Source organism: Ranitomeya imitator, chromosome 7, assembly GCF_032444005.1.
Source record: "Ranitomeya imitator isolate aRanImi1 chromosome 7, aRanImi1.pri, whole genome shotgun sequence".
Taxonomy (NCBI): Eukaryota; Metazoa; Chordata; class Amphibia; order Anura; family Dendrobatidae; genus Ranitomeya; species Ranitomeya imitator.
The window spans coordinates 211,005,398-211,031,556 of NC_091288.1; the positions used below are offsets into that span (position 1 = coordinate 211,005,398).

Consider the following 26,159-nt stretch of genomic DNA (forward strand, 5'->3'; position numbering starts at 1 on the left):
CTCCAAATTCAGGTGACAGTGTCCCTTTAAAGCAAATTTGCAAACTTCTAGAGAGATGAAAATCCCTTCCCCCCCTCCCCCTGCTCTATTCAAGTTTGGATATATATCAGCCAGAAATGGACTTATCTATCTCATGAAAAGTAACTAAAAGGCCTTGGAGTCGGCAAAGTGAAAGTCTGCAAAACATAACCTTGTACAAACACAGGGGAGTGAAACTCATCAAAACACCACGTCATAGAAGAACACGTGGAATCGCGCACACGGAGAATGGGGGCAGCTGGGAAAACACCCATCCCCTGCACGGGGAGGTAGGATGAATGAAAATGTCAACGTGACACGAGGAAAAGAGAAAAAAAAAAGAGATTGTGATCCAGATGTCCCATAGGGGTACATCACAGCGGTGACAGTAACGTGCCGAGGATCTGTGCACAGTCAAAATATTCTCACTTTTTGTACCTTAGCGGACTTCCTTTAGTTCCCAAAGTCTCACTATTAATGGATGCTGTAACGGGCTGTGTGGTGTAACCAGTGAGCCACGGCCCAACCAAAGCCTGGAGGGACGTAACTAGGTGCCTCACCAAATCTGACCTCTGATACACAGCGGCTGACGATACCGTGATCTGAGGGGAGACAAAGGAGGTGGGACCAGGTGCTACACCAGGATTAACCTGATGGCTGCTGACCCCCTACAGACGGGTAACTGGCATGGCCTGAAGGAAGGTACAGTAGATGCAGGCAGGTGGGGTAGGAACACGGGAACCACGGAAACACTAGATGAGCACTGGCAGGTGCGGCTGGACCGACTGATGTGCAGATGAGCTTGCTGCGACGGGACCGGCTAATGTACAGGCTGCCGGGCACAGCTGATAGACAGGCAGGCAGACACAGCTGATAGGCAGGTATACAGGAATATGAACACTGGGACCAGAGAACTGACAAGAGTGTTTAGGAACTAACTTACAACGTTGGATGGCACCTCCCTTCAGGTGCCAGTGCCTTAAATGAGTGTCTCAAAGCCATTGCCTGGAGGCACTTTAGAATGGCATGTGTTGTCCCTTTAAGGGGAATCTGTCACCCCATTTTTTGCCTATAAGCTAAGGCCACCGCCATCAGGGCCTTATCCACAGCATTCTGTAATGCTGCAGATAAACCACAATGTAACCTGAAAGATAAGAAAAACAAGTTAAATTATACTCACCCAGGGGTGGTCCCAGTGCGGTCTGGTGCGATGGGGGGTGTCACAGGTCCGGCGCCTCCCATCTTCATACGATGACGTCCTCTTCTTTGCTTCCTGTCGCAGCTCCTGTGCAAGCATACTTTATCTGTCCTGTTGAGGGCAGAGCAAAGTACTGCAGTGCGCAGGCACCAGGCCTCTCTGACCTTTCCCGGCGCCTGCACACTGCAGTACTTTGCTCTGCCCTCAACAGGGCAGACAAAGTACAAAGTATGCCTGCGCCGGAGCCGCGACAGGAAGCAAAGAAGAGGATGTCATCGCATGAAGATGGGAGGCGCCGGACCCGGACTGCGATCGCCCATCGGACCGGATCACACCGGGACTGCCCCTGGGTGAGTATAATCTAACTTGTTTTTCTTATCTTTCAGGTACATCAGGGGCTTATCTACAGCATTACAGAATGCTTTAGATAAGCCCCTGATGGCGGTGGCCTTAGCTTATAGGCGAAAAATGGGGTGACAGATTCCCTTTAAGAGGATGGGACCACGCCCATGATCTAAGCACAGTGCCCTGGGATCTGTGCGAAGTGCGTGTACCCTGGGCATCAGCAGTTGGAGCAGGAAGTGAGGGACGGGGGCTGCAGCAGTCAGTAACTTTGCTGGGGGCAGCAGGCAGAGACGACAGTGTTACAGACACTAATAAAGTCTTCTGCAAAATGCCCGCCACTTCAAAGGGTGCTCCACCGCTGCCTACATGAAATGGAAGAAGGACTTAGAGCTCTGCCACAGAGGGTATCTATAGTGGGTGCAGGGGTTGAAGTCGCTTTGGTGCCCAAGGGGGCTCAAAAGGTCCCTTTGGCCCATGAGAGAAAACCAGACCCGTGGTACATGGGGGCCCATGCCATGATGACCTTCAGGTCCCGTCACTTCCTCCTTCTGTGCCTCAAAATTGGCATATGTGAATTAACCCTTGATTGGACAACACGAAACGTTCAAATATGGGCCGCAATGCATACTGGCCAGGGGTGTCCCAATACCAACCAGACAGAATTTGGCCTTAATTGCATAAATCATGGAATCCCGATCCTTTATGATTTTTTCTCATGTAAGTCAAGAAACGCCCCAACTTGTATGGCCAACATATGGCACCGAAATGGGCAAGAAGGCACATATGTCGCTCAATGTAAAAAGTAAATTACATGGCATATCGATTTTTCCGGGGATCCCCCTGTATGGGAAAATTAGTGCCATTATACCCCATATTTATGCTTTATGGCAACTTTCCCAGAAAAAAAAAAAGAGGAGATTGCAAGGGCTCAGGGAAGAGTCAGTAAACTTTCAGGAAATCCACCATTATGGAATTTTTTGTGTGTAGAGTTGACAGACAATGGGCCTGGACGGAAAGTGGCCTCTAAAAGGAGCTTCACCTGGCGCCATAAAGCTAAATGTATCCCGGCTGGTAAAAAAATTTTCCCCCAAAACCCTGTTGCAATTTTGTTACAGACAGCGACAAAAGACGTAAATTTGTCATATACGAAATAGCGTCTAATTAAAAAATAACGCCATAGATGCTGAGCGGCCATTTTGTCGGTATGTTTTGTCCATAACTTGAGTTTTTAGACATGAATTCATGGCGGGAGGCCAGAAAAATCCAACCCTGTGTTTTTTTTGTTGTATTTTTTTTTCTTTTACCAGCTTATTGCTTTGCAGAAAACATAATTGACATGAAATCTGTAAATTGGGCAATAATGTGTCTCTCTGAGGTGACAGAGCTCTCTCTGAGGCACTCAGCAATAATATCATTTATTAGAAGCTGATTTCACTTCACAAAAGTCACTCATAAACTAATTTCCTCCATTAAAAAGAGCATTAATGGATGCTGTTGTCATAGCAACCATTATGAGACTGCAGCGGCGGCAGCAACGATGCTTCCGCCCACAACCAATCAAGAGGCTGATGATTCGCAAACCGCGCCGCCGGCCAATCAGAAAGCGTCTTACATAAACTAATAGGCGCGATGAATTCTACTCAGCCAATCAGAATCCAAGTTACGTTTTCGCAACCCGGAAGTGAGTGAGAGTTGTCAGCGGTCCACGTGTTAGGTGACAGGAGCCTCCGTGTCCGGGATGTAGGCCAGGCTGGCGGACGTAGCTTATGATTGCTGTGGAGGGCTCGGTAATTTGGATTACTCTATGGTAATTACTGCATGTTCTATGGTGTCCTCATAACTATTAGTTTTACTTATCTTCTGACAGCTAGTGTTCTCCATGGTTACCCTTAAAGGGCTTGTCCACAAAGGCGCACCGAGAATTACCACTCAGATTCAGTGAAAATGAGGTCACTGTAAGGGAAGGAGGGAACTGGGCAGGAGATGGACACCACCCCTTTAGTTAAAGGGATTATCCCAAAGTGATTAGGCGTTGGACAGGTGGAAGGGGTTAAACCCACTACTAGTGAGGCCATCAGTCAGAGGGACCATAGATCTTGTGTAATAAGGCGATTACATTATGTTTCTGCTTTAGTGTATGCAATGGTCATCTAGTCACGTGGGATCGGATCATGATGTTCTGTTGACACTTTGATGTCTGAGGATGAAGTACAGGTTGCATCTGGTGCTGCAGGATTTTGTTCGGAAGCTTCTCTCAGCTGTGTGACTTCTGATTTCTAGCAAAGCCTTGTCATTGTTTTCTAGGCAGCGGCTGTGATTGCTGAGTAATGAGACACTTTGTCCCTTGTGCCTCAGCCAGTGGCATAGCATGGAATTATAATGCCTGGGGCAAGGCAAGCATTTTGTGCCCCCCTAACCTGTGTACCCTTATTCCTCCCTGAGTTCTTTCCCAGTATTGAATCCTTTGTCCCCAAGCACTTGTATTGCCTAACCCTAACGTTGTCTTTCCCTAGCCTTAAGCCTAAACCATTCTTATCTCTTGTCTATCCCTTAAGGTACCGTCACACTGAACGATCTCGCTAGCGATCCATGACGTTGCAGCGCCCTGGCTAGCGATATCGTTCAGTTTGACAGGCAGCAGCGATCAGGATCCTGCTGTGCCATCGTTGGTCGGAGCGGAAAGTCCAGAACTTTATTTCGTCGCTGGATCTCCCGCAGACATGGTTGAATCGGTGTGTGTGACGCCGATTCAGCGATGTCTTCACTGGTAATCAGGGTAAACATCAGGTTACTAAGCGCAGGGCCGCGCTTAGTAACCCGATGTTTACCCTGGTTACCATCGTAAACGTAAAAAAAACCAAACACTACATACTTACCTTCCGCTGTCTGTCCCCGGCGCTGTGCTTCTCTGCACTGTGAGCGCCGGCCAGCCGGAAAGCAGAGCACAGCGATGACGTCACCGCTCACAGTCAGTGCAGAGAAGCACAGCGCTGGAGGACAGACAGCGGTAGGTAAGTATGTAGTGTTTTTTTTTTTTTAACGTTTACGCTGGTAACCAGGGTAAACATCGGGTTACTAAGCGCGGCCCTGCGCTTAGTAACCCAATGTTTACCCTGGTTACCAGGGGACCGGCATCGTTGGTCGCTGGAGAGCTGTCTGTGTGACAGCTCTCCAGCGACCACACAGCGAAGCTGCAGCGATCGGGATCGTTGTCTGGATCGCTGCAGCGTCGCTTAATGTGACGGTACCTTAAAGGTACCTTCACACTGAACGATATCGCTAGCGATCCGTGACATTGCAGCGTCCTGGATAGCGATATCGTTGTGTTTGACAGGCAGCAGCGATCAGGATCCTGGACCGGCATCGTTGGTCGCTGGAGAGCTGTCTGTGTGACAGCTCTCCAGCGACCACACAGCGACGCTGCTGCGATCGGGATCGTTGTCTAGATCGCTGCAGCGTCGCTTAATGTGACGGTACCTTAACTCTATTTTAATTCTAGCTCTGATTATCCTTAACCCTAAGCCTAACTTAGTCTATTTCTAGACAAAAATGGTTATGAACGTTTTCGGTCCGTCACACGACCTTCATCAGAATATACTTTAACATGAACTGGATGTGAAGGGGTTGCTTTGTAAGCGGTCATGAGCGTCCAAATTATAGGGACCTGCTGCAGCGGGTATGTGCTGTAGACCAGCTGGGCATCATAAGCCAAGGACAGTGCAAGAGGCAAAGGCGAAACTATTGCAAAAAGAACCGCGCTGTATCCCAGTATGCGAGTGCGCCGTGTGTGGAAACACAAGAAGCAATGGAATGAAACTGAAAGGGAAAAGATACAGATTAAATATTAGAAAAACCCTTTTTGACAGTGAGGGTGATGAATGAGTGGAACAGGCAGCCACGAGAGATGGTGAGTTCTCCTTCAATGGAAGTCTTCAAACAGAGGTTGGACAGACATCTGTCTGAGAAGGTTTAGTGAATCCTGCATTTAGCAGAGGGTTGGACACAATGACCTAGGAGGTCCCTTCCAACTCTAACATTCTATGATATCTGTATGGTCTTCATTCATTACTTGCTCATCTACTTTCTTCTCTGGTTTATGCAGAGCGCAGCAGTGGAGATATTTTATCATCAGGTGCTGTGCTCTGCATAGGCAGTGACTGAGATAACAAAACACTTCATTTTACTGAGCTTTGTAATATTGGTCGCTTCCTATGCAGAGCACAGCAGCCTCTAACAAAAATCTAACCTTTTTCTTCTTGCAGATTGATCTGTCCTTGATGGCGGGCTTGTCGCGCTATGTGGACTTGACGGACTACAACTTCCTGCTCGCTGTGGCTTGTATAATATTCAACCCGCTTTTTTGGAATGTGGTGAGTACTTCCCGTCTGATCGGAGCGGACACTTCTGTGAACTCTCCCTTAAGCTTCCCTGACTGCGCGTGATTAGCAGGGATGTAAACAAGCCTGTGCAGGGAGGAGAGGCAGTATATTGTACAGCTCATAACTGCAGAAACAGGACCCGGAACTTGTACAAAATACACTAAGCCCGAAGACACTAATTAACATTATCGCTCGTGTGGTGACCATACTTTATTGGCTACCAAAATAATTTTTCTCTTTCCGGGAAAGCTGCAATTCATTTAAATTCCCATTAAGGAGTGGTCTACAACCTGGGACTTTCCAGCACAGCTGGTGTGGACTACATTTACCAGCATGCCCTGACTGTCTTTGGCACCTGCTTTTCATGTGATACTGTCAGCTGAACTGTGCATCTAATCCTATCTCTGTATCTACAAACCCTGTGTGAGCTTTATTGGTGGCCATATTGGTTGTCGTCCGACTTTCTCTGACACGGACAATCCTAGACGCTGATGGCACGGCTGTGGCACAGGGCGGGCACCTGCTCGGTGATGGCACAGGGCGGGCACCTGCTCGGTGATGGCACAGGGTGGGCACCTGCTCGGTGATGGCACAGGGCGGGCACCTGATCGGTGATGGCACAGGGCGGGCACCTGATCGGTGATGGCACAGGGCGGGCACCTGCTTGGTGATGGCACAGGGCGGGCACCTGCTTGGTGATGGCACAGGGTGGGCACCTGCTCGGTGATGGCACAGGGCGGGCACCTGATCGGTGATGGCACAGGGCAGGCACCTGCTCGGTGATGGCACAGGGCAGGCACCTGCTCGGTGATGGCACCGGGCGGGCACCTGCTTGGTGATGGCACAGATATACATGGTGGGTAGATCTCTACGGCAGCCGCTTCTCGCAGTCTGTGGTCGCCGTATCGTACAGGTGACGTTTGGTCTGAAGTTTCTTACAAATTGGCAGCTGCTCGCTGTACAGCGGTCGCCCAAATCTAGATCAACCGAAGAGCATCTGCCGCCCCAGGAGAGTGCAGACCCGGGGGTGTAGGCGCTGGTGTCATTACATAGCAGATGGAGCCGTACAGACACCTGACCTGCAGGGAGGGGGTCACATATTAATGCAATTATCCTCTGCTAGAAGCATCTGAGCCCATTATACATGATGCAGTGTGAAATGATCCCACAGACCTACACTTGCTCAGATGCACATGATGTATCTAAGTCTGTGCTGTGAGATGCTCACTATTTGTATCTAAGTCCGGTACTTGTTATTGCTGTTCAGCAGACAGTATCACACAAGGTAGACTTAGGTTAGGTTCACATTGCGTTGGTGCAGTCCTTTCAACGCATGTGTTAAACGGACTGCACCAACGCTAGTGCCTTTCAAAGATCACGTTATGTGATCGCGATAGCGCAGATGCTCCACCTACGCTATCGGTGATGGACCCGGAAACGCGGCAGCCCGTGTCCGAGGGTCCGTCACAGAATGACGGCACATCACTAACGCATGTCGATTATGACATGCGTTAGCGATGCACTACATAGTGGCAGTCAATGGGTGCGCTAACGCATCCGTTACATAGAGTTAATGCTGCTATATAACGGATGCAGTCAGCGCATTGCCATTGACGCAATGTGAACCCGGCCTTACTCTGTGTGCTATGCCGTGTATCTGATAAATATTAGATACATGGCTTAGAAGATAGCGTCTGATGACCTGTGTATCACCCAGGATGGTATTAGATACACGGCTCAGCACACAGTAGCACACAAGATGGGATTAGATACACAGCTCTGACTGCGTCACGCAGGATGGGACTAGATACATAGCTCGGAAGACTGCATCACGCAGGATGGGATTAGATACCCAGCTTGGAAGACTGCATGACGCAGGATGGGATTATGGCTCTGTAGACTGCATCACGCAAGATGGGATTAGATACACGACTCTAGACTGTATCACGCAAGATGGGATTAGATGCAGGGCTCTAGATTGCATCATGCAGGATGAGATTAGATGCACGGCTCGGAAGACGGTATCATGCAGGAAGGGATTAGATACACGGCTCAGAAGACTGTCACGCATGATGGAATTAGATTAGATACACGGCTCTGTAGACTGTATCACGCAGGATGGGATTAGATACACGGCTTGGAAGACTGCATCACGCCGGATGGGATTAGGTACACGGCTTGGAAGACTGCATCACGCCGGATGGGATTAGGTACACGGCTCTGATGACTGTATCACGCATGATATGATTAGATATGTGGCAGTTTAGGAGCCAATATCATGTGTGATGGGGTTAGAAGACTTGCCGGCTGAGCTGCAGTACCTAAGCCTATCATGAGTGACACAACCTTAGAACCACACGGCACTCACCGCATTATAAATGATCTACATGTAGGGCGCTGGACACTATGGGGTTAATTGTTGGTGTGTTATTTGTGGCCCCCAGCGCCCCCCTCGCACGTGCACCCTGCGGCACACAGCTGGGGTATACTGTATAGCACTATGTATGCTGATCCAGTGTATCTAAGCTCCTCATGTCCCCGGTACGTTCACGGTGACCCGGAAGGCTGGCTCATGGGCTGCAGACTCCTATAATACGGGCGGCAGATGTTCCCGGGCGGTGGCCTTCATCCTGGGATTGTCCGCACCCTGCGGCACACAGCTGGGGTATACTGTATAGCACTATGTATGCTGATCCAGTGTATCTAAGCTCCTCATGTCCCCGGTACGTTCACGGTGACCCGGAAGGCTGGCTCATGGGCTGCAGACTCCTATAATACGGGCGGCAGATGTTCCCGGGCGGTGGCCTTCATCCTGGGATTGTCCGCACCCTGCGGCACACAGCTGGGGTATACTGTATAGCACTATGTATGCTGATCCAGTGTATCTAAGCTCCTCATGTCCCCAATACGTTCACGGTGACCCGGAAGGCTGGCTCATGGGCTGCAGACTCCTATAATACGGGCGGCAGATGTTCCCGGGTGGTGGCCTTCATCCTGGGATTGTCCGCACCCTGCGGCACACAGCTGGGGTATACTGTATAGCACTATGTATGCTGATCCAGTGTATCTAAGCTCCTCATGTCCCCGGTACGTTCACGGTGACCCGGAAGGCTGGCTCATGGGCTGCAGACTCCTATAATACGGGCGGCAGATGTTCCCGGGTGGTGGCCTTCATCCTGGGATTGTCCGCACCCTGCGGCACACAGCTGGGGTATACTGTATAGCACTATGTATGCTGATCCAGTGTATCTAAGCTCCTCATGTCCCCGGTACGTTCACGGTGACCCGGAAGGCTGGCTCATGGGCTGCAGACTCCTATAATACGGGCGGCAGATGTTCCCGGGCGGTGGCCTTCATCCTGGGATTGTCCGCACCCTGCGGCACACAGCTGGGGTATACTGTATAGCACTATGTATGCTGATCCAGTGTATCTAAGCTCCTCATGTCCCCGGTACGTTCACGGTGACCCGGAAGGCTGGCTCATGGGCTGCAGACTCCTATAATACGGGCGGCAGATGTTCCCGGGCGGTGGCCTTCATCCTGGGATTGTCCGCACCCTGCGGCACACAGCTGGGGTATACTGTATAGCACTATGTATGCTGATCCAGTGTATCTAAGCTCCTCATGTCCCCGGTACGTTCACGGTGACCCGGAAGGCTGGCTCAGGGGCTGCAGACTCCTATAATACGGGCGGCAGATGTTCCCGGGCGGTGGCCTTCATCCTGGGATTGTCTGCACCCTGCGGCACACAGCTGGGGTATACTGTATAGCACTATGTATGCTGATCCAGTGTATCTAAGCTCCTCATGTCCCCGGTACGTTCACGGTGACCCGGAAGGCTGGCTCAGGGGCTGCAGACTCCTATAATACGGGCGGCAGATGTTCCCGGGCGGTGGCCTTCATCCTGGGATTGTCCGCACCCTGCGGCACACAGCTGGGGTATACTGTATAGCACTATGTATGCTGATCCAGTGTATCTAAGCTCCTCATGTCCCCAATATGTTCACGGTGACCCGGAAGGCTGGCTCAGGGGCTGCAGACTCCTATAATACGGGCGGCAGATGTTCCCGGGCGGTGGCCTTCATCCTGGGATTGTCCGCACCCTGCGGCACACAGCTGGGGTATACTGTATAGCACTATGTATGCTGATCCAGTGTATCTAAGCTCCTCATGTCCCCAATACGTTCACGGTGACCCGGAAGGCTGGCTCAGGGGCTGCAGACTCCTATAATACGGGCGGCAGATGTTCCCGGGCGGTGGCCTTCATCCTGGGATTGTCCGCACCCTGCGCGCTGCTCATATTCACCCCATATTACGCAGAGATGGAAAAGTGTGTAGGATCGTACTGAGCAAGACGATACACCGCAGGGTCACATCGTGTCTGTGCTCCAGTCACTGCCAGAGCTGCACACAAAGAACGCCCTGCTACAAGAAGTCAGGAAAGTGTCAGTCATGGATGAACTCGTGACCTGACCTGAGAGATCGTGACCTGTAGCTGCGATATGTATCTGATACATCCTGGCTGCGGAGTTCCCACAATAAACGTACGTGGGCGATACTGCTTGCGAGGACGCCAGGCTGACAGCTGCAGCCGCAATGCTCTCAGTGTTTCTGCATCTGCTGCTTGTTCGGCGTCTGCACAGATCGTACTCGTGTTCTCCTCGGCTTTTCCTCCACGTTGCTGTCCCTGCACCACCCCCTTCTCCCATTCTTCAGCACATTGGGATCAAGGCGCTCTTCTCCATTACCGGAGCGGTCACCCGATAGCTCCAGGCGGCCCCGGCCATTCCTGGGAAATGTTCCAGAGTGCGCCCTTACTTAAGAATAGGGAACTCTATCCCATGTGCTGTGGTCTGGGGACTCGAGAGCCGCTGCCCCAGTGCAATTAGAAGGATGCGTACATCCAGTGATTGCGGATTTGTGATGGGTACAGTCGGGGGGGGATTGGATTTCGGCTTTGTGTTTTGTATTTTGTCATTAGCTCCCCGCTCCAGCAGCTTGTGCAGGTACAGGGTGTCCTTCTCCGCAGTAACATTCAACTGCTGTATGTGAAATTAATAAAGTAAGTTAACCCACTGGGGACCAAATTTAAGGCCGACGGATGGCGGTGTGTGTGCTCGATGTTCACGTCGTACCCGCCGCTCAGGATGTGACCTACTGCTCGAGGACTCGCGACTCTAGGGGATCGGACCATCTAACCTGGCTTATCGTTTTCTGGAAAGACTGTATTTGGAACTTTATGATCTCGCAGGTAGAAAATAAAAAAGGTCTTTCTTGTAAAAAAAAAAAAAAAAAAAAGTGACTATTTCTCTTGGTGTTATTGTTTTTTGTTACTTTTCTTCCTTCATTCACATTGAGTTGGGCATCATTATGACTTGGACACCTATGTGCCGCTATGGTCCCTTTTTAGTTTCAATAATCTTAATGGCGCAAACTTCCACTAGGGTTATCATCTGGAATGATCTAAATGGTTGTTGCTCCTTTTAGCAAACTTTGCATAAACCAAACCAGAGAGACAGAGGCAGAGAGACACACAGACCATGCTACTACTTTCTACAAAGGGTTTTTTTTTTCTCATCCCTGAGCTGGAATCCCAGATGCACTGCTCAGTACTGCTGTATAATGACATCCATGCTACTGTTGCTTCTCAATATGTTCTACATGGAGACTGTGATCACATCTACTTATTACTGCTGCTATATAATGTCCTCCATGCTGCTGCTTCTGAACATGCTCTATATAGACAACAGAGCTGGAATCACAGCTACACTGCAATGTCCTCCATGCTGCTTCTGAACATGTTCTACATAGACAATAGAGCTGCAATCACATTAACACTGCTCAGTACTGCTGTATATAATGTCCTCCATGCTGCTGCTTCTGAACATTATATGGAAGAAACACTTGATGGGAATACACCAGATTACACTATAGAATTATACAGGGGTTATATATGCATATACCCAAATATTTGTGACTGAATATATAATATTAATTACCCCTCCACGGTGATGGCCAAAAAGTGCAAAAAAAAAAGTGGAGACCACTCAAAAGAGAAAACCAAACAAGACTACTCAAACAATGGATATAAATACGGAACAATTAATATATATAAATAAATACTAGACTAGATGTATAAAAAATGCCTTTATTTAATGATATTGGCAAACAGTATACTACAGAAAAAACATGTGCACATGTCTGAACAAATACTCCAATTAAAATATATATATATATATACGGTATATAAATATGGGGCCTTAAAAGGAGACTCCAGTCTCTGCATGTTCTAATCGGTGAGTACCAGTAGTTACTGAAGTCGCCCTTTACTTCCTTTTCTTTGATGCTTAAAGTTCCCCTTTTCAGAAAGCGCTGAAGATTTTGGACTCCAGGAACTTGCGGCTGCCGGATTTCTCCGTTGGGACACAAACCGTACGAGAGGACAGGCGAGATCTGTGTGTTCCTTCAGGTGTATGGAGCGCTGACGCTGGCGGTTTGTGCTGTCGGTACATGTACAGCTTCTTCCTGCAGCCTTGAGGAACGTGAACTCAGCTCCGCTTTGTTTTCCTGTCTGTGTTTTATGAGTTTGTTCGTTCTAAGTAAAAGCTTTGTGTCTGCGCCTGAGCCCCCGATCACCGGAGGATACGTCCCTGAGCCTTATGTAATCGCTGTCTGCTAATCAATAAGACTCACTACATAGTGAAAAGTATGTGCCCCTCCACATTCACTTAGAGGAGCCCTTCTGACCTCCCATTCTACATCCATAGACCGTAATATGGAGTCGTCACTCTGCAGATATAATGGCTCACGCTCTTCTGGGAAGGTGTTTTTTTTTTTTATTTAGCAGATTTGTGGGAAGTTTTGCTCCTTTAAAGGGACACTGTCACCTGAATTTGGAGGGAACAATCTTCAGCCATGGAGGCGGGGTTTTGGGGTTTTTGATAGACCCTTTCCTTACCCGCTGGCTGCATGCTGGCTGCAATATTGGATTGAAGTTCATTCTATGTCCTCCATAGTACACACCTGCGCAAGGCAAGATTGCTACGAGGCAAGATGTACTACGGAGGACAGAATGAACTTCAATCCAATATTGCAGCCAGCATGCAGCCAGCGGGTAAGGAAAGGGTGAATCAAAAACCCCAAAACCCCGCCTCCATGGCTGAAGATTGTTCCCTCCAAATTCAGGTGACAGTGTCCCTTTAAGCATTTGTGAGGTCTAACACTGATAATGGGAGGAAGCCAGGGTCATTTGTGAGGTCTAACTGATAATGGGAGGAGGCCGGGGTCACAATCGCCATTCTAGATGTTGGATGGGGCTGAGGTCACCAAACCCATCCACCAATGCCATGTCTTTATGGAGCTTGTGTACTGCGCACCGTCAAAACAGAAAAGGGCCTTCCCCCAAACTGTTCTCACAAATCCTGAAGATACCATTGTCCACAATGTCTTGTGCTGGGGCCCCCTGATAACAGACCATAGCATTATCCTCCTCCACCATCTGTACAGGGGGCACAATGCCGTCAGGTGGTAACGTTCTCCTGGAATCACCAAACCCAGACTCCTCCATCAGACGTCAGATAGGGAAGTGTGATCCGTCACTGCACAGAACACGTCTCCTCCAGAGATGGCGGCTTTACACCACTCCATCCGACGCTCGGCATTGTGCTTTGTGATGTACGTCTGCACCCCGCTCTGTAGCGTTATGGGGTCTTCACTTTGTGGCTGAGTTAGAATTGTCATACTTAACTGGCAGAGCTGCAGTGTAAAGTATGGGGGAGGAACACAACAATGCACTGAATGGTTACACATGCACTCTTCTGCTCTCATGAACCTATAGAAGTGAATGGAGCGGTGGGCGGGCAGGCTCACTACCCATCCATTTACAAAGGACTTTGGGACCCCTGTTCTCGGATTTCTGGGGGCCGGCAGCAGTTTGTCAATAGTGCATCTGTATTTGCAGTGTCTCTGGCATCTGGGAATTGCCCTTTAACCCTTGTCACATGTTGCTGATGGAGAAGTCCCTTGTGGTTGTCTTGAGCACGGGGCGTCCGGAGAGACCCAGGAGTCCAATCTGTCTTTCTATGCACCTGGACGACCTCCGGCATGAAATGCGTCACTGGTCCACACGTAACAGTGGCCGCTGCTGAAATGGTGAACCTCAGGTATACAATGCACGGCCCCCGGAGTGTGGGGGGTGCAGGGGATGATCCGAGGGAAATCATCAGCTCAAATCCCAACGTGGAGGCCGTTCATTAAGACCCATATTGGCCCATCTGCTGCTTTGGCCGCGGTTTGTCGGAGGTCTCTCTACTCTCGGCTCATCTCCCTTTTTCATGGTTTGCTGGCGAGCGGATTACATGATACATGTGGATCCATCTGATAGAAATGATAATGGTTCAGTACCCCTAATAAGCCCCCTCTGTATAAAGAAGAGTGCTGCAACTTTCTATTATACTTTGCATTTCAGTGCTTGCTGTCGTGTGTGCACAGAACACCATTTTTGGCCATTATGGACTTGCGTTTTCACCAGGTTTCCCCTCCGCAGGCTCGATCTCTAATTATCAGTGGTCTCTGAGCTGATGAGATGAGACCAGCTGCTACGATGTCTCCCATACCCAGCACACACACATGAGGGATTCCTACTCTCCTGCCTCTATCTAGCACATGTTCATGAGCAGCAGCATGTAGGACATTATACAGCAGTACTGCACTGTGTAACTGTGAATCCAGATCTGGAATGAGATAAAACACTTACTAGAAAGCAATCTGCCACACAAATACCTGTACCGACGGATTGTAGTAAACGATCAGGAGAGGGCAGAGTTGCGATGCTGGTGTATTTACATTGGCATCGATTACTAAGTAAGACTTTGACTTTTGGGGTTCTGATCTTTTCAGTGGCAAAAACTGACGCTGGTAAAGCTTAGAAGAATGCCAGCAACCCTGATCGGACGAGGAATAACGTTAGTGTGAACAGTTCCTTCGCTCATAGACTGCAGTCTAATCTGGATGCAGTTGTAACAAACCCTCAGCTGTGATGAGCAGTCTTCAGGGATTGGCAGCTCTGTGCACACATGTATTATGATCCCATACCTGAGCGATTATACGATGAGCACTGCATGTTTGTGCCGCTCACGAAGAAGGACGCTCGGCCCCGCTCCATTACAAGCGAGCAACAGGAGGTCAAAGCTGAGGGCCGAGCGTGCGGGTGGTGAGCATGTCATTCTCTCGTCAGTCCCGGCCCCGCTCGCATCGTTCCTGCCGCAGGCTTCCAGAGAGAACAGATAAAAATAAACTCGTTAAGGATTTTTCTGTACACATATCATTACCTGACAAATTAGTATGCTACTTATGTTCTGTTCCGTCATGTGAAGACAAGGTCGCTCCCCCCAGCCCATGGGTTGCTCCCCCCCAGCCCATGGGTCGCTCCCCCCCCCCCAGCCCATGAGTCGCTCCCCCCAGCATATTGGTCTCTCCCCCCAGCCCATGGGTCGCTCCCCCCCCAGCCCATGGGTCGCTCTTCCCACATCTCATGGGTCGCTCACCCCCCCAGCATATTGGTCTCTCCCCCCAGCCCATGGGTTGCTTCCTCCCCCCCCCCCCCAGCCCATGGGTCGCTCTTCCCACATCTCATGGGTCGCTCACCCCCCAGCATATTGGTCTCTCCCCCCAGCCCATGGGTTGCTTCCTCCCCCCCCCCCCCCCCCCAGCCCATGGGTCGCTCTTCCCACATCTCATGGGTCGCTCACCCCCCAGCATATTGGTCTCTCCCCCCAGCCCATGGGTTGCTTCCTCCCCCCCCCCCCCCAGCCCATGGGTCGCTCTTCCCACATCTCATGGGTCGCTCTCCCCACATCTCATTGGTCGCTCCCCCACCCAGCCAATGGGTCTCTCCCCCCAGCCCATGGGTTGCCCCCCCCCCCAGCCCATGGGTTGCTCCCCCCCAGCCCATGGGTTGCTCCCCCCAAGCCCATGAGTCGCTCCCCCCCAAGCCCATGGGTCGCTCCCCCCCAAGCCCATGGGTCTTTCCCCCCCCCCAGCCCATGAGTCGCTCCCCCCAGCATATCGGTCTCTCCCCCCAGCCCATGGGTTGCTCCCCCCCCCAGCCCATGGGTCTCTCCCCCCCAGCCCATGAGTCGCTCCCCCCAGCATATCGGTCTCTCCCCCCAGCCCATGGGTCGCTTTTCCCACATCTCATAGGTTGCTCCCCCAGCCCATGGGTCGCTCTTCCCACATCTCATGGGTCGCATCCCCCCAGCCCACCGGTTGCTCCCCCCATCCCATCGGTTCATTCCTATGTGATGCTGAAATTACCAACAGAATCAGATAATGTGCAGATTATGTCCTGGACGTCGTCATTTATAACTGGGGACGCTCACTGCAGCCGATGTGATCGGAGACTGATGCTAACCCGAACATTCATTCCTATATATACATAATGCGGGGGTGGAGGGGGCCGCTATATTGGTAAATGTCAACTGTCCAGGTATTGGGATGCAGTGTTTCACCAAGACCAACACAATCAATGGCCGCAGTGTGCAAACCCCTCAGATAAACCTGCCTGTCTTACCATGGTCGTCTAGTTCCCTACAGATTAGTGGTGATGTCCCTGGTGTCTAGTGGATTAGCAATGATGTCTGTGGTGCCCAGCGGATTTTCGGTTGTGTCTAGTGGATTAGTGGTGATATCCTTGGTGTATAGTAGATTAGCAATGATATCCCTGGTGTATAGCGGATTAGTGGTGATACCCCTGGTGTTTAGTGGATTAGCAATCATGCATGGTGCTTAATGGATTACTGGTGATAGCCCTGTTGTGTACTGGATTAGCAGTGATATCCCTGGTGTCTAGCGGATTAGCGGTTATGTCCCTGGTGTCTAGCGGATTAGCGGTTATGTCCCTGGTGTCTAGCGGATTAGCGGTGATGTCCCTGGTGTCTAGCGGATTAGCAGTGATATCCCTGGTGTCTAGCGGATTAGCGGTTATGTCCCTGGTGTCTAGCGGATTAGCGGTTATGTCCCTGGTGTCTAGCGGATTAGCGGTGATGTCCCTGGTGTCTAGCGGATTAGCGGTTATGTCCCTGGTGTCTAGCGGATTAGCGGTTATGTCCCTGGTGTCTAGCGGATTAGCGGTGATGTCCCTGGTGTCTAGCGGATTAGCGGTGATATCCCCGGTGTCTAGCGGATTAGCGGTGATGTCCCCGGTGTCTAGCGGATTAGCGGTGATATCCCCGGTGTCTAGCCGATTAGCGGTGATATCCCTGGTGTCTAGCGGATTAGCGGTGATATCCTTGGTGTCTAGCGGATTAGCGGTGATGTCCCTGGTGTCTAGCGGATTAGCGGTGATGTCCCTGGTGTCTAGCCGATTAGCGGTGATATCCCTGGTGTCTAGCGGATTAGCGGTGATATCCCTGGTGTCTAGCGGATTAGCGGTGATGTCCCTGGTGTCTAGCGGATTAGCGGTGATGTCCCTGGTGTCTAGCCGATTAGCGGTGATATCCCTGGTGTATGGCCGATTAGCGGTGATATCCCTGGTGTCTAGCGGATTAGCGGTGATATCCCTGGTGTCTAGCGGATTAGCGGTGATATCCCTGGTGTCTAGCGGATTAGCGGTGATATCCCCGGTGTCTAGCGGATTAGCGGTGATATCCCTGGTGTCTAGCGGATTAGCGGTGATGTCCCTGGTGTCTAGCGGATTAGCGGTGATATCCCCGGTGTCTAGCGGATTAGCGGTGATGTCCCCGGTGTCTAGCGGATTAGCGGTGATGTCCCTGGTGTCTAGCGGATTAGCGGTGATATCCCCGGTGTCTAGCGGATTAGCGGTGATGTCCCTGGTGTCTAGCGGATTAGCGGTGATGTCCCTGGTGTCTAGCCGATTAGCGGTGATATCCCTGGTGTATGGCCGATTAGCGGTGATATCCCCGGTGTCTAGCGGATTAGCGGTGATATCCCTGGTGTCTAGCGGATTAGCGGTGATGTCCCTGGTGTCTAGCGGATTAGCGGTGATATCCCCGGTGTCTAGCGGATTAGCGGTGATATCCCCGGTGTCTAGCGGATTAGCGGTGATGTCCCTGGTGTCTAGCCGATTAGCGGTGATATCCCTGGTGTATGGCCGATTAGCGGTGATATCCCTGGTGTCTAGCGGATTAGCGGTGATATCCCTGGTGTCTAGCGGATTAGCGGTGATATCCCTGGTGTCTAGCGGATTAGCGGTGATATCCCCGGTGTCTAGCGGATTAGCGGTGATATCCCCGGTGTCTAGCGGATTAGCGGTGATGTCCCTGGTGTCTAGCCGATTAGCGGTGATATCCCTGGTGTCTAGCCGATTAGCTAGAGCTAAGGAGACCAGTGCGGCCATCGGGGGTGTCAGGAGACCAGTGCGGCCATCAGGTGCACAGTTCTGATGATTTTGGACCAGTAAACCCCTTTAATACTCCGTTTGGGACCACATGTTGACACTGCATTGTCATGAATAATAGTATTTGTATAACATGCTCATCCGTCTGTTCTGGTTCTGCAGTGCACACATCACCCTGACCTCCGCTCGCTCCGGCTCTTCTGCCATCAGGACCTTGACCATTCAGCCGCAATCCAGATAAGCCCAGCCATGGCCGAGACTCCTGACTGCCAAGTAACTGCGCCGTGATGAGACTTGGGTCATCCATCCAGACACAAGACCGTTGTCCTGGACAGAAGCGTGTGTTCCACAATTAGATTCCTAACGGGCAATTATTTATTTTCAGGCCATTTTTTTCCCCCCTTTTATTTGGCTGATACTTACAGAGCTCCCAGATTTTGCAGGAAACATCTTGCTTATTGCAACATATTGCACGGCTAAATGATGATGTACGCCGGTAACCGGCCAACCAAATGTCATCACGTGACCTGTGTAGCTACAGTATTGTACCAGTTAAAACAAGAAGAAAAATACAGGTAGGTAACGCCAGCTGGTCATAATGATCACTCCTGATTACTAGTGCCTGAGAATAAATCAGATCAGCTGGAAAATAGTCCACCCGACTGTGGGCAAATATATGTAAAAATTACTTATTTTGAAATTGTAGAAATTTTCTTTTTTTTCCCTGGGGATGTAATGCCTCAAGAATCCACCAGGGGGAGCTCAAGACATGTATGCAGTAAGCTCACAAGCTCCCTCTGGTGGTGGCTGAAGAGGAACTAATTTTATTATTTGTGTCTATATGGTGGATTTGGGGCTTTGTATCAGAAACTTGGAGGCCATTAAGTTATTATCGGAGAGGACAGGAAGATATTTTCAGTCTAATCACAACTGCAAGGTCCGTTAGGCGAGGTGGGGTGTGACCGGAGAGCCCACTGATGGGTGCTCACGTGTTAGACACTTTTTTGCACGTGAAAGGAGCTGCCTGGCTGGGACAGACGAACCTGTGTTGAAATCTGGCGCACCTGGTGTTTCCTCCCAGAGTCAGGGACGCGGCACAGACATCTGCCGTATGTCATTGGGTAACCCCCCACGGTACACGGCGGCGGTGAGCGGCTCATATCTGTACAGCGTGAACTTCCATAACACCTGGTGTTCCCCGCACTAACACTAGGTCATGTTAAATGGAAGGTACACTTCTGCAAACATCATTTGTAATTGCTTAATATGCAATTAAAAGTAAAAACGGTACACTTTTTTTTTTTTTTACTAAAATGCAATGCAATTGGGTTTCATTAAAACTTTTGCACGTCTTGGCCTTTCTCTATTGATCGCAGCAGAATGAGTTAACCGAGAATCCGTCAGCGAGCTCATTCCGGCAAGAGAGTTTAGAACCGTTTTCTTAGTTCCTCTCAGTTGATTCGTGACCACAAAGCGATCAGAAGTAGGAAGATGAGCAGGTAGAATCTCTCAGGCGCTCGCTAACGGTTCTCAGTTAACTCATTCTGCAGCCAGCAATAGATAAGAGCCTATGGAAGGCAAAATAATTAATGAAAAACAATTTTAATTATTTTTGCAAATTAAAAAAAAAATACAAAAATAATCCCCTCGGCTGCCGTAACTGTGGAAGAAGTCTGGGACCGGATGAGGTGCTCGAGGCGAGTCTAAAGGATAAAAAGGACTTGCTCTTGAAGGGGTTAAGAGAAAAAAAATGGAGATCTTAACGGGCTTTTGCAAAATAGTAAGGGGCCCACTTTTACGGCCCCATGAGATTCCGGTTTATGGCCGGAGACTATGGGAATGGTTGCAGTCGCACCTGTGTTGTGGGGTCTCTGCTCATTTCCATGTATCACCTAGGACAGAATTCTAGGAAAATCTGCACTGACAGCTGTACGAGAAGACGGGAAGGGTCCGCCCGGCCCTGCTGCCCACGAGGACGTCGAGACCCACGTGACCAATATCGCCAGGATCCGCACTTAATTTTTTTTTGCAACTGTTTCACCAAAATCTCCGCTTGCCCAGTGTGAATGGATACGATGAAGAAGTGAAAACCTGGCCTCGTCCATCCTGCACGGCTGAGATTTTGCTACAATGAGTCGGTCTTGGTGGTTTCCGAGGGCATGGCGTTCGTGTGCCAGGTCTGTGCACGCTCAGGCAGGCAGGGTCATATCCGCATCGCTCCTATTGTGCGGCCATGAGCGATGATCTGTTTGGGAGCGATGACTCCGGTTGTCACAGCAAGGTGGCCCCGGTGCCCGTGCCGGGCGCCTATCTCCTGCCCGGATTATTTGCCTTTTGGGGTTCATTACTTTTTTTCTTTTTTTCCAGTAAATGGCCATTATCCTGTTTCAGGTAATGAGCTGATTAGCTGTATTGTGCCCATTTGTATGGGACGGTGCAGAGGAACTCGGGAGTGACGCAGCCGGCACCCGACCTTCCCAATAGGTGTTGGGGCATCTGCTTGGATACCCGAGGTTTGGCTAATAAACAAAAGTTGTATCTAGGGAAATGCGGTCGGCCCCAGACTGATAGATGGGAAATTGGGTAATCTTATTGTGCACACAGCAAGCGGAGATACAATGGCATCATAACACCAGCATGCTGCTCTGGGTGATGCCCGGCCGCGGGTTGCCATGCCACTCGAGTCACACAAAGACAATAGAACTAATGCAGCAATGGTAACGAATGTGTACGGGACGACTAAAGGGGAACATGTCCTATGTACTGTTCCGCTGCCATAGGTCGGTAATCGCTGTCGCTTACAGGAATGCAGAATTAAAAAAAAAAGTTATAAAATAGCGAAGACTACATGTAAAGAATCAAAAGGGCGGTCCGGCCTTGGTTTCTTCCAGATTTTTGCAGATATTCATATAGTACCGCCACACAGTGCCAGTATAATATCACCGCTACCACCATTACATAAAGCCAAAATGACGGTCTGGTCCTGATCTATTCCACATACGTACAGCATTTGGCGCATGCGGAAGTGCGAAGGTAAATGACAGGCCAAAATATGCCAGTAATGATAAATCTCATTCATGGTGTTCATATAGTACTGCCACACAGTGCCAGTATAGTATTACCGCTACCACCATTACATTAAGCCAAAATGACGGTCTGGTCCTGATCTATTCCATATTCGTACAGCATTTGGCGCATGTGGAATTGCGAAGGTAAAAGACAGCCCAAGATATGCCAGTATTGATAAATCTCAATCATAGTGTTCATATAGTACCGCCACACAGTGCCAGTATAGTATCACCGCTACCACCATTACATAAAGCCAACTGACGGTCCAGTCCTGATCTATTCCAGATTTGTGCAGCATTTGGCGCATGCGCAGTGCGAAGGTAAAAGACAGCCCAAGATATACCAGTAATGATAAATCTCAATCATAGTGTTCATATAGTACCGCCACACAGTGCCAGTATAGTAGCACTGCTACCACCATTACATAAAGCCAAAATGACGGTCCAGTCCTGATCTATTCCAGATTTGTGCAGAATCTGGAGAATGCGCAGTGCGAAGGTAAAGGACAGCCCAAAATAAACCAGTAATGATAAATCTAATTAATAGTGTTCATATAGTACCGCCACACAGTGCTAGTATAGTATCACCGCTACAACCATTACATAAAGCCAAAATGGCGGTCAGGTCCTGCTCTATTCCACATTCGTGCAGCATTTGGCGCATGCGCAGTGAGAAGGTAAAGGACAGCCCCAAGATATGCCAGTGATGATAAATCTCGATCATCGTGTCCATATAATACTGCTAATCTGCTTTTTTGGCTAGATCATGACATTGGTTATTGTTCCCACAGGTGGCCAGATGGGAGTACCACACACACGCGCTCTCCAGGATTTTTGGATCCCCATACGCTGCATGCTACATCTTGGGGGCTCTTATCATATTTTTGGCCGTCTTCAGGAGTCACTGGTAAGTCCATGCAATGTGACTTTTACAGGTTGATGGTTCCAATGTGTTTTTATCAAATGCTTTATGTCAGACTTGTTCTTTGGGTTAAAGTGGAAGCTTTCACTTTTTAGGGTCCCCCCCCCCCATCATTCTGTCTTCATTGCATGGGAATCTTTCTGGAAGCCTTTTTCTTTGGCTCCACCTCTAGCTCCGCCTCTAGCTCCTCCCCCTGATTTCTCCATAGAGTTTTAAAAGCACCAACTGTCATCTCCTATATCAGTAATGGGAAGAAGATCTGTCTGCACTGAATACAGATTATACCCTTTAATTGAGATTGAAAGATCAGTCCTGGAAGAGAAAGAAGAAACATTTTCTGAACAAATAAACTACAAAGTTTATGAACACTGTTGATTTATGGGGGGAAAAAATGTGATTACTCTTTAAGCTCCGTCATTGAGTCGATTGCTCTTTTCCTCCATTCAGTCTTATCTTTGATCATTGATTTTTTTTTTTTTTAGTTCTGCGATGTGGATATTGGCCTTAACTTTCACATAGCTGAGTAATTACACGAGCTGAGAAAACTAATCTAGAGCAAGACCAAGGAAAGGAGAAACCGAGATAACCAGTCAGAAAGCCAGATAACTGACAGACGCATATCAGTTACTCTCCCCTATGTAGGGGCAGTATTATAGTAGTTATATTCTTGTACATAGTGGCAGTATTATAGTAGTTATATTGTTGTACATAGGAGCAGTATTATAGTAGTTATATTCTTGTACATAGTGGCAGTATTATAGTAGTTATATTGTTGTACATAGGGGCAGTATTATAGTAGTTATATTCTTGTACATAGGGGCAGTATTATAGTAGTTATATTCTTGTACATAGTGGCAGTATTATAGTAGTTATATTCTTGTACATAGGGGCAGTATTATAGTAGTTATATTCTTGTACATAGGGGCAGTATTATAGTAGTTATATTCTTGTACATAGGGGGCAGTATTATAGTAGTTATATTCTTGTACATAGTGGCAGTATTATAGTAGTTATATTCTTGTACATAGGAGCAGTATTATAGTAGTTATATTCCTGTACATAGGAGCAGTATTATAGTAGTTATATTGTACATAGGAGCAGTATTATAGTAGTTAAACTGCCCCCTATGTACAAGAATATAACTACTATAATACCGCTCCTATGTACAAGAATATAACTACTATAATACTGCCCCCTATGTACAAGAATATTATAGTAGTTATATTCTTGTACATAGGAGCGGTATTATAGTAGTCATATTCTTGTACATAGGAGCGGTATTATAGTAGTTATATTCTTGTACATAGGAGCAGTATTATAGTAGTTATATTCTTGTACATAGGAGCGGTATTATAGTAGTCATATTCTTGTACATAGGAGCGGTATTATAGTAGTTATATTCTTGTACATAGGAGCAGTATTATAGTAGTTATATTCTTGTACATAGGGGGCAGTATTATAGTAGTTATATCCTTGTACATAGGAGCGGTATTATAGTAGTTATATTCTTGTACATAGGAGCGGTATTATAGTAGTCATATTCTTGTACATAGGAGCAGTATTATAGTAGTTATATTCTTGTACATAGGGGCAGTATTATAGTAGTTATATTCTTGTACATAGGAGCAGTATTATAGTAGTTATATTCTTGTACATAGGGGGCAGTATTATAGTAGTTATATTCTTGTATATAGGAGCAGTATTATAGTAGTTATATTCTTGTACATAGGGGGCAGTATTATAGTAGTTATATTCTTGTACATAGGAGCAGTATTATAGTAGTTATATTCTTGTACATAGGGGCAGTATTATAGTAGTTATATTCTTGTACATAGTGGCAGTATTATAGTAGTTATATTGTTGTACATAGGGGCAGTATTATAGTAGTTATATTCTTGTACATAGGAGCAGTATTATAGTAGTTATACTGCCCCCTATGTACAAGAATATAACTACTATAATACTGTCCCTATGTACAAGAATATAACTACTATAATACCGCTCCTATGTACAAGAATATAACTACTATAATACTGCCCCCTATGTACAAGAATATTATAGTAGTTATATTCTTGTACATAGGAGCGGTATTATAGTAGTCATATTCTTGTACATAGGAGCGGTATTATAGTAGTTATATTCTTGTACATAGGAGCGGTATTATAGTAGTCATATTCTTGTACATAGGAGCAGTATTATAGTAGTTATATTCTTGTACATAGGGGCAGTATTATAGTAGTTATATTCTTGTACATAGGGGCAGTATTATAGTAGTTATATTCTTGTACATAGGAGCAGTATTATAGTAGTTATATTCTTGTACATAGGAGCAGTATTATAGTAGTTATATTCTTGTACATAGGGAGCAGTATTATAGTAGTTATATTCTTGTACATAGGAGCAGTATTATAGTAGTTATATTCTTGTACATAGGGGCAGTATTATAGTAGTTATATTCTTGTACATAGGAGCAGAATTATAGTAGTTATATTCTTGTACATAGGGAGCAGTATTATAGCAGTTATATTCTTGTACATAGGAGCAGTATTATAGTAGTTATATTCTTGTACATAGGGAGCAGTATTATAGTAGTTATATTCTTGTACATAGGGGGCAGTATTATAGTAGTTATATTCTTGTACATAGGGGCAGTATTATAGTAGTTATATTCTTGTACATAGGGGCAGTATTATAGTAGTTATATTCTTGTACATAGGAGCAGTATTATAGTAGTTATATTCTTGTACATAGGAGCAGTATTATAGTAGTTATATTCTTGTACATAGGGGCAGTATTATAGTAGTTATATTCTTGTACATAGGGGCAGTATTATAGTAGTTATATTCTTGTATATAGGAGCAGTATTATAGTAGTTATATTCTTGTACATTGGGGCAGTATTATAGTAGTTATATTCTTGTACATAGGGGCAGTATTATAGTAGTTATATTCTTGTACATAGGGGGCAGTATTATAGTAGTTATATTCTTGTATATAGGAGCAGTATTATAGTAGTTATATTCTTGTACATAGGAGCAGTATTATAGTAGTTATATTCTTGTACATAGGGGCAGTATTATAGTAGTTATATTCTTGTACATAGGAGCGGTATTATAGTAGTCATATTCTTGTACATAGGAGCGGTATTATAGTAGTTATATTCTTGTACATAGGGGCGGTATTATAGTAGTTATATTCTTGTACATAGGGGCAGTATTATAGTAGTTATATTCTTGTACATAGGAGCAGTATTATAGTAGTTATATTCTTGTACATAGGGGGCAGTATTATAGTAGTTATATTCTTGTATATAGGAGCAGTATTATAGTAGTTATATTCTTGTACATAGGGGGCAGTATTATAGTAGTTATATTCTTGTACATAGGGGCAGTATTATAGTAGTTATATTCTTGTACATAGTGGCAGTATTATAGTAGTTATATTGTTGTACATAGTGGCAGTATTATAGTAGTTATATTGTTGTACATAGGGGCAGTATTATAGTAGTTATATTCTTGTACATAGGAGCAGTATTATAGTAGTTATACTGCCCCCTATGTACAAGAATATAACTACTATAATACTGTCCCTATGTACAAGAATATAACTACTATAATACCGCTCCTATGTACAAGAATATAACTACTATAATACTGCCCCCTATGTACAAGAATATTATAGTAGTTATATTCTTGTACATAGGAGCGGTATTATAGTAGTCATATTCTTGTACATAGGAGCGGTATTATAGTAGTTATATTCTTGTACATAGGAGCGGTATTATAGTAGTCATATTCTTGTACATAGGAGCAGTATTATAGTAGTTATATTCTTGTACATAGGGGCAGTATTATAGTAGTTATATTCTTGTACAT

At 47.3% G+C, this 26,159-nt stretch overlaps 1 protein-coding gene across 4 annotated transcripts in view; it reads left to right on the plus strand.

Annotated features, from left to right (window-relative positions):
- The first annotated feature begins 3,230 nt into the window (after positions 1-3,230).
- PEMT (phosphatidylethanolamine N-methyltransferase) overlaps positions 3,231-26,159 on the plus strand; it is a 91,751-nt gene continuing 68,822 nt past the window's right edge. For 3 of the 4 annotated variants that reach the window (XM_069734695.1, XM_069734693.1, XM_069734696.1), the window contains exons 1-3: positions 3,240-3,348; positions 5,824-5,931; positions 22,155-22,270. In XM_069734695.1, the coding sequence (XP_069590796.1) occupies positions 3,328-3,348; positions 5,824-5,931; positions 22,155-22,270 (245 nt within the window). In that variant the 5' untranslated portion in view covers positions 3,240-3,327. Of the gene's footprint in view, positions 3,369-5,823; positions 5,932-22,154; positions 22,271-26,159 lie in introns of all 4 variants that reach the window. The other variant, XM_069734694.1, reaches the window with a different exon arrangement.